Source organism: Zerene cesonia, chromosome 8 (genome assembly GCF_012273895.1).
Source record: "Zerene cesonia ecotype Mississippi chromosome 8, Zerene_cesonia_1.1, whole genome shotgun sequence".
Taxonomy (NCBI): domain Eukaryota; kingdom Metazoa; phylum Arthropoda; class Insecta; order Lepidoptera; family Pieridae; genus Zerene; species Zerene cesonia.
The window spans coordinates 5,606,530-5,618,484 of record NC_052109.1 but is presented as its reverse complement, the minus strand read 5'-3'; the positions used below and the strand labels follow the sequence as shown (position 1 = coordinate 5,618,484).

The following is an 11,955-nucleotide window of genomic DNA, read 5'->3' as shown; positions in this document are numbered from 1 at the left end:
TTGGGTTGGTGTCTGATAGGCTCTTTACACAAAAAAACATTTGTCAGCAGTACAATAGAAATTAACAGGATTTAAATAAAAGTTATTTAATTAAAATATTATAATCTTGACCAATATTAAAAGGAGAACTATCAACTTGACCAGAAAACCTAGAACGTTATTCTTTAAATTCTTTTTTCGATAGTGTAACCCGTCCTTTATCACACTTTTATATTGAAAATTATACGCTTAAGAAATTCTGTATTCAGAGTCATTTCAATAGGACCATAGATAATAATGTATATTAAATTAAGCATCTGTATCCAGGCCAGTAAAACCAAGAAGCGTATCCAGGAGCCCACACAGGTTCAGGATCAGGGGTTGGGACTGTATGCTCGGCCCGGAACAGTCATTGCTTTTATGATACTGCTGATGTTGTTCTCCGTTCACTGCACTTGGGCCACCTCTAACGCGTACTCCAGCCCTAGTATTGTGCTGGCGAGCTATGGTAATGACGGGTGAGTGTCTATTTCCTTTTCTATGTGTTTGCACTATGAAAAAATATGTATAATGTAATATATGTGAAATGTCAATTCTGAATGTGTGAACTAATAATGAACATAAACACTTACATGTTAGCTTTACATTGTAAAGTAAAAACAATAATCGATGTTAAAGGGGACAAAAAGCGACTTTTATAATTTATGTACCTGCATTGAGAGATCATTCCATACACGTCAAATTCATTTACATCAATGGGGTGTTTGTGCAGTATATCTAATCTGCTTAATAATTTTATCCGTAGATCAAGAAGGATATTGGATGACTTCAGAGAGGCTTACGGTTGGTTGTCACAAAACACGGCTGAAGATGCTAGAGTTATGTCTTGGTGGGATTATGGTTATCAGGTATTTATTGTCTCTTACTGTAATATTTTATTACGTTGTTAATAAGATTACAAAGATCGTTATTGAAATGATGGATTTTTTTTAAATTAATATGGCCATTCTTCACACGTCATATGTCGCCTTAAGATAACAAAAATAGATTAAATAATATAATTCGCTAGATTTCAAACTGTGTGTGACAAATTATGATGCGTAACATTCGCTTGCATTGAAACGCATAAGTTTCTGTTAGGCTATAATGCGAATATATTGCATTTACGCATTATGCCAACAATTTACTCTTCCCAAACGTTACTCAGGTGCAGGTTACGCGTCGACAGAGCATTAAATTGTAAGTCGAATGTACGTTACGGATCACACATTTCGCCGGATTACAATCTCGCGTGACTACTACGTAGTATAATATGTTTAGATCTTAACAGTTAAGCAACGTTTTATATAGATAGTGATTCAAAAGGAAGGGGAAAAAAAGAGCTTGAGGGGGGGGGGTACCCCGAATTTAGCGCATGCAAAAGCTAGTATACTACAATCGAACGGTGTTTACAATTTGACGGTGTATGCATACATCTAAAACGGCTTACGGTCGTGGGCAGATAGCGGGCATGGGCAACCGCACGACGCTGGTGGACAACAACACGTGGAACAACTCGCACATAGCGCTGGTGGGCAAGGCGATGGCGAGCAACGAGAGCGCCGCGCACGCCATCATGACGCGCCTCGACGTGGACTACGTGCTGGTCATCTTCGGCGGCGCCATCGGCTACTCGGGGGACGACATCAACAAGTTCATCTGGATGGTGCGCATCGCCGAGGGGGAGCACCCCAAGGATATACACGTGGGTGCACCTTTTTGTTACTTATTTATATGTGATGCTCTTTATTGTGGAAAAAAATAAATAAAGTGAACCTTGTACAAAATGGTTACTGGCTAATATTTCGTATAAACGACGGCCTTATTGCTAAATAGCAATATCTGCCAGGCACCCTGGTTAAGTTAAAAAGTAAATATAAGAGTATAAAGAAATAAAATACATACACTCTCTGTGTGTGGTTCGCTGTAAAGGTTTACTTTGTGAGGTCAAGCATGATATCGAAGTAGACAGGAACAGGCAGAAAGTCTCACTACTGTAGTATTCATTGTATTTTAGAGAAAATATGGAAACAACTTGGTAATTAATTATATATATGAGCTGCTATATGGTTTTTTGGTATCGCGTGGGCGTTACAGTACAGAAGCTCTGAGTTCCTTACCAGAAATTATTCGTATTAAGAATGCTCTAAAAGGTTGTGATTATGATACGAATTAATTACTGTTTATGCGTATTGTTTATATATTATCCTGTTTTGTTTCAGGAAGCTGATTATTTCACAGAGAGAGGGGAATATAGGGTAGATGCGGAAGGTTCCAAGACTATGTTAAATTGTTTAATGTACAAGCTATCATATTATAGGTAAATAATAATAACTTTATCCATTGCTAAATAGTGCTTAGGTAACTATATAATTTAATCTGCTTGACCAAACAGCAACAGCAAATTATGTTTAGTAAACGAACTTATTTTTTTGTTATTATTTGTACTATGTAACAGATGTTCATATAAAAATAAAAAAATAGGTTTAGGTTTTATAATTTTTTGAACATATATTGTCAATATCAAACAGATTATAAAATAGAAATTTGAATTTTCTTTGAATCGCAACAGATACGACTCTGGCGGCAGTCCGCCGGGCTACGACCGCACGCGCAACGCGTTGCCCGGCAACCGCGGTTTCAAACTCACCTACCTTGAGGAAGCCTACACCACCGAGCATTGGCTCGTTAGGATATACAGGTAAACACACACACACAAACATAAACGCACACCTACACACACGCACACGCACATCTACACATGCGCACGCACACAAAAGAGTAAAAGTATAAACGTACGCAGCCATACATATGTATACATGGAGTCGTACCAGTAATTCTCAATGGTACTTAAAGTTTTGCAAACGCGAATGTGTAAAAAATATATAAGCGGGACTCCCTATATAGGTACTAGACAACACGTGCACTTGCATATACTTATACGATGACGAAACGTTCGCGAACGAAAGTCTGGACAAGCATATAAATGTACTAGCTGCACCCCGCGGTTTCACCCGCGTAAGTCTGTATCCCGTAGGAATATCGTGGTAAAAAGCTGCCTTTATGTTATTCCAGTTGTCCGGCTGTCTACGTACCAAATTCATTGCAATCGGTTCAGTAGTTTTTTTTGCGTGAAAGAGCAACAAACACACACACATCCTTACAAACTTTCGCATTTATAATATTAGTAGGATTACAAGTTCATAAAATAAAATATTTCGAAACACATTAGAGACGAGCGATCGATTTGTTCTTCCTGCACTTAACTTTTAAATTAAAATAAAATGAAAACAATTTCAGAGTGAAGAAGCCGGATGAGTTCAATCGTCCTCGGCTGCCTCTAGCCAAGAGGACAATATCCACTAACAATGCTATCTCCAAAAAGGTAAAACTCTTACACTTATGAAACTATTTTCTAACCTTTTAATGTGTAGTTTTAGTAATACAGAAGCAATGTTTTCTTTTACCCAAATGCAGAAAAAAAATTAAACACTTTTTTTAATATTTGACTTAATGTTATATGTTTAAACACATATGTAGATAAATGTGTAGTGTAAACTAGATAATTTTCTAATTACAAAATTGTCTTAGGCGAGGTCCCAGCAATAGTTGCGAGAGAATAAACAAATTAAACCCCGGTTTGTATATGTCTGTTTTTCTGTGTGGAGTCTTGTGTGTCCTATTAGGTTGAAGCTTTTGAACAATTCAAATGACTATCTTCAATAATCATTTTTCATTTTCATCGATTTTGTGATATTTTGAATTCTATATACTCTCCAGTAGACGTAACATTCTTGCGGTTATATTTCAAGTCGATTTGTTTTTTAATAATACTGTTTATCATGTCGAAGTCATAACGTGTAAGCGGGAAATTTATTTTCGGTTGCAGCTTGCGTATGATGTAGGATCCATGGTATAGTAAAATGTATTTGTAGCTGTTTATTAGTTCCTTTTTATTTCTATAAAAAAACGATCTACGGAGACAAATGCAAATTCAGTGAAAAAAAAAAAAAAATTGTTTGTTCTTTTTTGTTCTATTTATGTTGCATGAATGTATTGTGAATGTGTTTTTGTTCATGTGCAAGCGTATTTTGTTTTTTCTTTATTGAATAATTTATGTATTTCATAGTAACATAATGGAAGCTTCATTCATTGTGCAAATCAGTTTTTATTCCATTATTTCTATTGCACATCAATTAACATTATAAACATGAACGTTTAAATCTTTATCTTCATGCATGGATTAAAATTTGTCAAACAGAAAATGTTCCATAGTTTCACGTTTATAAGTCATATAATATTCTAAAAAAAAAAAAATATGGAATAGTTAGTTTTTCAAGTAAATAGAAATGTAAAGAAGCATTATTTCTTTTGACAGACATCTAAAAGAAGAAAAGGTCTGCTTAAAAACAAGCCAACAGTTGTGAAAGGTAAGAAAATGACGAGGTTGGAGTGACCTCGAGCCTAGTTAAGAGTTATCAGTGGTAGATGCGGCGCTAAGATCGTGTCATCAAACAACTTGTACAATTAACCATTCCATGATTCCAAGCTTAAGTGCTTCTTATTTTGATGAAAATAAAACTCATTTCAATTTAACATCTGGATGTATCAAATCATTTTATAGTTGAATGTTTTATTTACTACACGTGTTTTTATTTAGCGGAGTGGAGAGACTCAAATTGTTTTAATCAAGTAGCACTTCTGAAGCCAGACGAATGAGAGAAATCTTGTACACGTGTTTGATGATTTTCCTCGTAGGTAACACATAGCGATAAATTGGATTGTAATTTCATGAATAACTAACACTATGCGGGTGTTTTATAACGCAAGGTTTTCAGGAATATATTCGTTTAAAACTAAGTAGTACACTTCTTTGTATTGTACATATAAATATTGCCAATAGTGTGACTTACTGCATTACCATGTACTAATTCTTATCAAACATATTTTTGTATGAAAACTGATTTGGAACTTGTAAAAACATCATGAGAGATTTACCCTGTAAAATAAAGTAATTTTACATTTTCAACAATTTCAGTTAAATTATAATGATATGTATTTTTTCTCAAAAAAGCCCCTTAGGAATATTACAAATGATTTGGCCAAATATGTTATGAATTGTATGCTATCTAGTTTGTTGTCACTATATAAAATTATTAATATCTTGTAGATATATTCGGATCGATAATATAACTTGTGGCGGGCATCATTACCACTGATAATGTTTTAAACTACGTGACTGACACCAATTATGTGTATTAAGTCCATTAGATATCGTGTTTCTTAAATTTTTAGGCGATTGTTTTTGATTTTAATAAAAAATTTCTATCGATTACGTGGTCTCAATGAATTCTTTAATTTTTGCAGCTTGTGTTTTTATTTGAATATTAACTTGCATTTCTTATCTATTTATTTAATGTTATATCTCTATTCTAAAGGCACAATTTGAACTCTAAAAGCACAATTACGATCGGTGTTTTTCGAGGAAACAATGTTGTATGCTATTGATTTTATTATAGAAAAATCTAAATGGCCATGTAGTCGATATTATTTATAGTGCAAAGTGTGTTAGTGCGGGTTTGGAGAACCTGAATCGAACCTTTATGCCTTCTTTTAACTGCCGCATTAGATTCATGTTTTTTCATACATCTCGAGGTAATTAATTCTTCTGCCATTATACTCTTATAATTTGATTGTTTGTATCGTGACGGTTCTCCACTCCTAGTTTAGTGTACGTGATTACGACGTCCATTTGTATGTTAATTAAATAGTTGAATATTGTTCCATAATGTTTTTCATAACCATTATATTGTACTACTCACTTTTCAACACTCACTTTTAAGATTCCCATTTTATAAATGGTTAAGTATGTGTCACTTTTTCGAATTAAAATAAATTCAAAATTCTTAACTTTTCAAAATGACTTGATGGAAAACAAACACGAAAACTTACTCCAAAGGTACTAAATAATATATAAAGTAGCTAGAATCTACTTTTAATGGAAGGAAATTTTTAAATATTTGTTATGTACCTAAACTGTCCGCTTAAACGATAAATATACAGGTACTTATCTCAATGATATGGAAAATGAAGGCTTTTTGAATAGGTGTTAATTATTTCAGTGCACTGGTCTATGTTCAATCGAGATTAGCTTTTACTTTTATGTACTTAGCATACTTAAATATGTTTTGTATTGCTGTGCAGTTGTGGACGGAAAAAGTGCAATTCCAGCTCTTATAGCGAAATATACAAGGAATGCATTGCATATTATGTTATAGCGCTATTACCACCAAAGAGATAAAGAGATTGAGTTTCTTCGTCTGAGGAGTGGAGTCTAATATAGTTACTATACTCGTTAAGATCAGTGAAATACAATACCACTCATTACATACATAAGAGAGGATTAAGGTAGCTTGAAACATTCTAATAGTCGTTTCTTTTTCGACCAGTGCATATAAAAGGTCGTTTAGTTTTTCATGCATTGACTTCTTGTGTGCGTGTTTAAGTTTTCAATTCTCGCAACTGACTCTTATTATGAATATTATGTTGTTTAATTTTATTGTTGCACAGCACTATATTGTTTTCTTATTGTGACAGAGGTTTATAGTCTAGATAAGATGCTATTGTACTTTACAATGTGTTCTGATTAAACAGCTGATGATGATGACTGATTTTTATTTATTATATATAAGCCCTAATAATAATAATAATATGGTAGGCTCAGAGCCCATGCTCATAGCATGAGCGCATGAATATTTCTTGTGATATATTAAGGACGCACAAATATGCCACCAAAATAATGTTTTATTTTTTAAATGAAAATACCTGAAAACGGGGGAAACGGGGTTGAAATAGAAAAACAAGTTGACAAAACCTTCACCAAATATTTATTAATAAAGACAATCTAAAAGATCACGTAATAGTCATTGTCTTAAAAAATTAGTTACCCTAATAAATTTATCAATATATATGTTATAGTTTTATTTAATTACTTATTGTTTCAAGGATATGCGAAGTTGTGAAGTCGCCCAGAGGGAGAGGGACAGGACTCGAGCTTAGTCGTTGTTCATTACAAATCATCACATTCAATATAACAATGAATCTAGAATTTATAATTAATACATTTACATCTTTCGATCATTACCTATAATGTTTAATCTAAATGCTCATATATTAAATGACCTAACATGTCTACGCGAAGAATTGTGCTAATCTAAAAGGTCCTACAATTTTTCATAGTATTTCAAAGATTTGTAATTTACAGAACGTTCAAAATCACAACACAGAGTGTAATATCAAATTATCGTGCATTTGGCACGTTTCATGTACATTCTACTATTACACTAAACGTATTAAGTACGTATTATTTTGATACAGTGCTACCACGTAAATAAACGTGCCGGTGAATGCAATTCCCCGGATGCGTTCCACACAGGAAGCGAAATATTATTCATTATTTAAATGCTTTCGATGGTGTTAAATTTGTAAGTTTATGAAGTGGTAACACTCTATGGCATTGAAGGATATTCCTTCGTACAAATTTTCGATACAAAATTAGAAGAATATAATTCACTTAAATTACAAAATATCATTACAATATATAGCAATATTAGGTATTATGAATGAGTACATTATGACACAAATATATAAAATACATAAATATATACAATTACACACATTTGCTACAAGAGCAACGAATAAGGTTACTAAGCGGGGAAATAGATTTTAGATAGAACAGTGGTAAACGATGGAAGAATTTAATATTAGAATAAACTTAAACTTGGTTTTTGTTTCCTAAAATTATTTAATTTTACATTTAATAAAGGTAAACTTTCACTTCAGTGGTTAACGTAGTAAATTGACATGTATTTATTGTATCCTTATTTTGTCGTCGATGTGTGTATATTTTTAATATTTCCTTAATATAAATTTCAAGACTTAGAGATATCAGTATATTTTGTAGACAATATAAGTATTAGTAGAACTAAGGCCGATCACGTCTGTAGTACTCACTCTGAGCCAGCAGAGCGGCCGCAGAGTATGTAATAAATGCAATTTTACAGTGCTTCGTATTCTTTTTAATTAAAACAAACAAAATAATAATAGTACAAAAATAAAATTGTAAGGCACTTCTATGTTTAAATTGAAATAAGATAGTTCACTCTATTTATCAATTGATCTTATAAATAATTTAATACTTATTTCAACATTTTCGCTACTATTTATTCGTTTAGAGTTTCTAATGAAATCTAAATGTCGCGATTTTATATTCTAAAAGAATAATTTTTGCTATTATTATAGATAATGACTTTAGGTGATAGCGTGATCTATAAAGCTACACCCTGACTAGTACGTTTTGGCACATGGAATGGGATTAGCTTATCTGTGATAATATACCTACTGCGATAGGAAGAAGCGTAACACGAGGGACATACGATAGTCTAAAATAATGAAAGCGAAATTTTGTAGTAGCCTTCAGTCTTAATAGCTAAGAAATCTCTCTGGAGGGACTTGACCTTAATTATCATGTGTAATTTTGTAGAAGAAGAGCTATATCTGAAACTAATGATTTCAAATTGTATTTACAATACATACCCATCATTTTGTTTAATTTCGTTCAAAAACAATCTAAAAGTAATCAATAAAAAGTTCATTCAATCTAAAAGTAATAATCTAGTACTTCGAATTTTTATACAGATTCTATATATATTTATATTTCGCAGACTGTAAATAATTCAATTAGGTAAATACAAAAATTAAATTTTTAAATTTTATTCATTTGCAGTACTTAAACTTATATCACCCGCAGTTAATATTTAAGACGGGACATTCAAAACGATTTAACTAAACTAATTTGGCTTTTTAATACACTGGTTTTAATGGTAAATAATGGTTACAAATAAATCTATATTTTATATCTGTACACGACAACCTAGATTTATTAAGATTTGTTTGGCACAAGGGATTGGAAGATAAAATTAGTAACAATATGTGAACATTTGTCTATATTGTTAAGATACAACACAACCAAATAATCACTCAAGTTAGTTTGCAACATAGCTATTCAAATTCATCTTATAATTAATATTAATATAAAATAAGTACATTATAGAGCTACTTAATATATAACGACAGAGTTGTACGTTGGCAGAAGTTAGGTAATTTATATATTTATAGGTATATATACCCACCCATTCGGGTAATGAAATACATAACGTAGGTATATCCCCAGCGATAACTGAGCTAATCCACTTTAACGGCCTCGTTTAGACTTCTACTATAGATAATTTAACAAAATTCTACGTTTCGTTTCCCGAATCCATAATACTGAGAGCGTTTAACGCTTTTGTCACAATTAATCTAAAATCGTTACGACTCAACAACAAATTAATTTCAAACGTACGTGTGTTAAATATAATATTATGTCTTTTAAAAGGAATACTGCCTTGAAATCGAATGAAAACGTCAAGTACTTATATAGGAAGACGAAAAGTTTAATAAGAAAGTTCACAACCACGAAAGTTATTACAATGTGTTCTCAGTTTGGCAGCGACGAAATGAGTTTAGAATTGCAGGCAGGTCTAAGGTAACGTGAGATATTGAGCAATGGACGATTGCTCCGTTCGTAGCTACAACTACAATACTCAGCTTTATTACTGAAACAATAACATACAATTATCACAACACGTAGTACACGCACATACAATATCTTACATCGATTCATACAACATAATTTACATTCACAAATTAGTACACATTCAGATATACAATAAAGAATAAATAACAGGAACAAGATAATAAAATTACCAACGTAAAATATAGAACATTTGAGCATTTTATTAATATTTCTGTAAAAAAATATTATTCCCTCCATTTATTTTTTAATATTATTTATAATATCGTTTCTGTGAATAACCAGGTATCGAGAAATATGACATTGTATTTTGAAGATTATATCGGTGTTATATTTATCACTATTGATCGTTTTGAGGTGCTTCGTTAAGTTGTAGTTACCATTTCAATACCGAGTTATTCCCAGATCGTGTTTGTTCAATATTTTTCTAAAACTGCATCGATATGTGACTAGTTTTCGGTAGGTACGGATGCTGAATTGAATTCCGTTATACGATAATCTATCTAAAACAAAACGCAAAAATACTCTGCGCTTTAAATTTGTCTAATTATAAAGCTAAAATAATAAATAACAAAATGAGCAAAATAAGCAAATATAACAATGAGCTGGGCTCGCACTAAAACCGAGGGCGAATAGAAACGAGGTAGTGTAGTTACTACACGAGAAATTCTTAATTTATACGCGTATGTACTTTTCTATTACACATGTACGAGTTTACTATACATTCACCTTTAGGCTATAGCTCGCCCGGATCTGCTGTACTGTTTAACAACTACTAAATATTTACAACATCACACTTGCAGTCACGTTGAGAAGTCTGTCATATAAAAACTTTACCAAGATCCTACTTTACCAAGTACCTATATCTACACGTGTATACAAAATATTTACCGCTCTTTAGGCTTAGCGTTATAAGAATTTTGAGACGATCGATAATTTTAGTTTGGGCGTCGATACCCCTTACGTCTAGCTACTAAGAACTATGTCACTTCTAAATGTCAGTATATATCTATTTTGTCATTATCATAATAAATGCTTAGGCATTTTCGGAGGCCGAGCGGTTCGTCATTGTTAATGTGCAGGTGTGGTTCGAGTGCACGCGAGAGTGCAAGTGACACGTGACACGTGACTCGTGACACGTGACGCGTGACTCGCGACACGCAACATAACGAGTAACAAGTAACACGTAACACATAAGCCCAACTAATACATATTTGAATAATTGTGATTAGTAGCGCTGAGGCAAAAATGACGCGTGGGCGGAATGAGTGAGCAACAAATTATTGTGTAGGCGTTTTATTTTGGTATTCAGTAGTCGCTTGGGATCTGTCGTCAGATCTCTCGACCTTTTCATAAGGCTTTTCGAGTTTAGGCCTTTTCGGCTCGGCGTCGAGTGGCCGGTGCGACTTCATGTGTGCGCTACGACTTTTTACTTTGTTAAATACTCTGAAACATAACAGGATAAATGTTTAGAAATAGCAACAAAACAACGAAAAGCAATAAGAGATAGAGAAAATAAAAAAGCACGAAGCAGTAAGCGTTAATGAAGTAGGATTTATGATCTAATCATTTTTATTAATTACCAAACAATTTTTAGATCGAATTCGATCTCTAACCTAGTGTGCAGTTATTATAATAAATACAGACAACCGTTATTTCAAAAATTAGATGAACCTTTAAATCTACGCTTTAATTCTATTTACAACATTTGAGACTATTCGACATAGTGTGGTCCCTGGGACTTAATTATTAATCATCATCGGATAAAAAAGTATATTGAGTTTATTATGTAATGTGGCTTATTTTAAAAGATTTTCTTGTTCTGTTTTGTTATCAACCAACAAATTCACACTGCGGTCGTTGGTTCCCAAAGAATCGTGCTATGTCAAATAGATTTACACTTTATTGTATTAGCATTATAAACAATAAGCTGTATGTTTATTGATTATAAAGCATAAAATTTATTCCAACATGCAATAAAGATCGATAACATTAAAACTCGGATATTTTACCTAAATATGTCTACAGCTATAAGTGTCATCAATTAATCAAAAGATAACATCCCTCGCTTTGTAAAATCCTTTTAATATCCAATAATATAAATACATCGCACCTAAACTATATCTCCACAATGAATTAGTGTTTCGATTCATGCAAATTAGGCGAGACTTATTCTATACGTATCGCGTTCGTTAAAAAATCTAAGTCTATAATTATTATGGCCAGAGACGATTATTATACTATATAAAGCTACACACCCACTGACTGACTGACATCGCTTTTCTCGGAAACCGGGCGAAAAG

At 32.7% G+C, this 11,955-nt stretch overlaps 2 protein-coding genes across 3 annotated transcripts in view; one reads left to right on the top strand and one right to left on the bottom strand.

Annotated features, from left to right (window-relative positions):
* LOC119828417 (dolichyl-diphosphooligosaccharide--protein glycosyltransferase subunit STT3B) overlaps positions 1-6,682 on the top strand; it is an 11,452-nt gene extending 4,770 nt beyond the window's left edge. Inside the window, exons 8-14 of one of the 2 annotated variants that reach the window (XM_038350556.1) lie at positions 307-497; positions 785-887; positions 1,481-1,723; positions 2,241-2,338; positions 2,591-2,719; positions 3,319-3,403; positions 4,397-6,682. In XM_038350556.1, the coding sequence (XP_038206484.1) occupies positions 307-497; positions 785-887; positions 1,481-1,723; positions 2,241-2,338; positions 2,591-2,719; positions 3,319-3,403; positions 4,397-4,474 (927 nt within the window). In that variant the 3' untranslated portion in view covers positions 4,475-6,682. Of the gene's footprint in view, positions 1-306; positions 498-784; positions 888-1,480; positions 1,724-2,240; positions 2,339-2,590; positions 2,720-3,318; positions 3,404-3,609; positions 3,648-4,396 lie in introns of those variants that run through there. The other variant, XM_038350557.1, reaches the window with a different exon arrangement.
* Positions 6,683-6,886: 204 nt separating this feature from the next.
* The window catches only part of LOC119828729 (transcriptional-regulating factor 1-like), a 17,652-nt gene continuing 12,583 nt past the window's right edge, over positions 6,887-11,955 (bottom strand). The window contains exon 13 of the mRNA XM_038350972.1: positions 6,887-11,098. Within this exon, the coding sequence (XP_038206900.1) occupies positions 10,933-11,098 (166 nt within the window). The 3' untranslated portion in view covers positions 6,887-10,932. The remainder of the gene's footprint in view (positions 11,099-11,955) is intronic.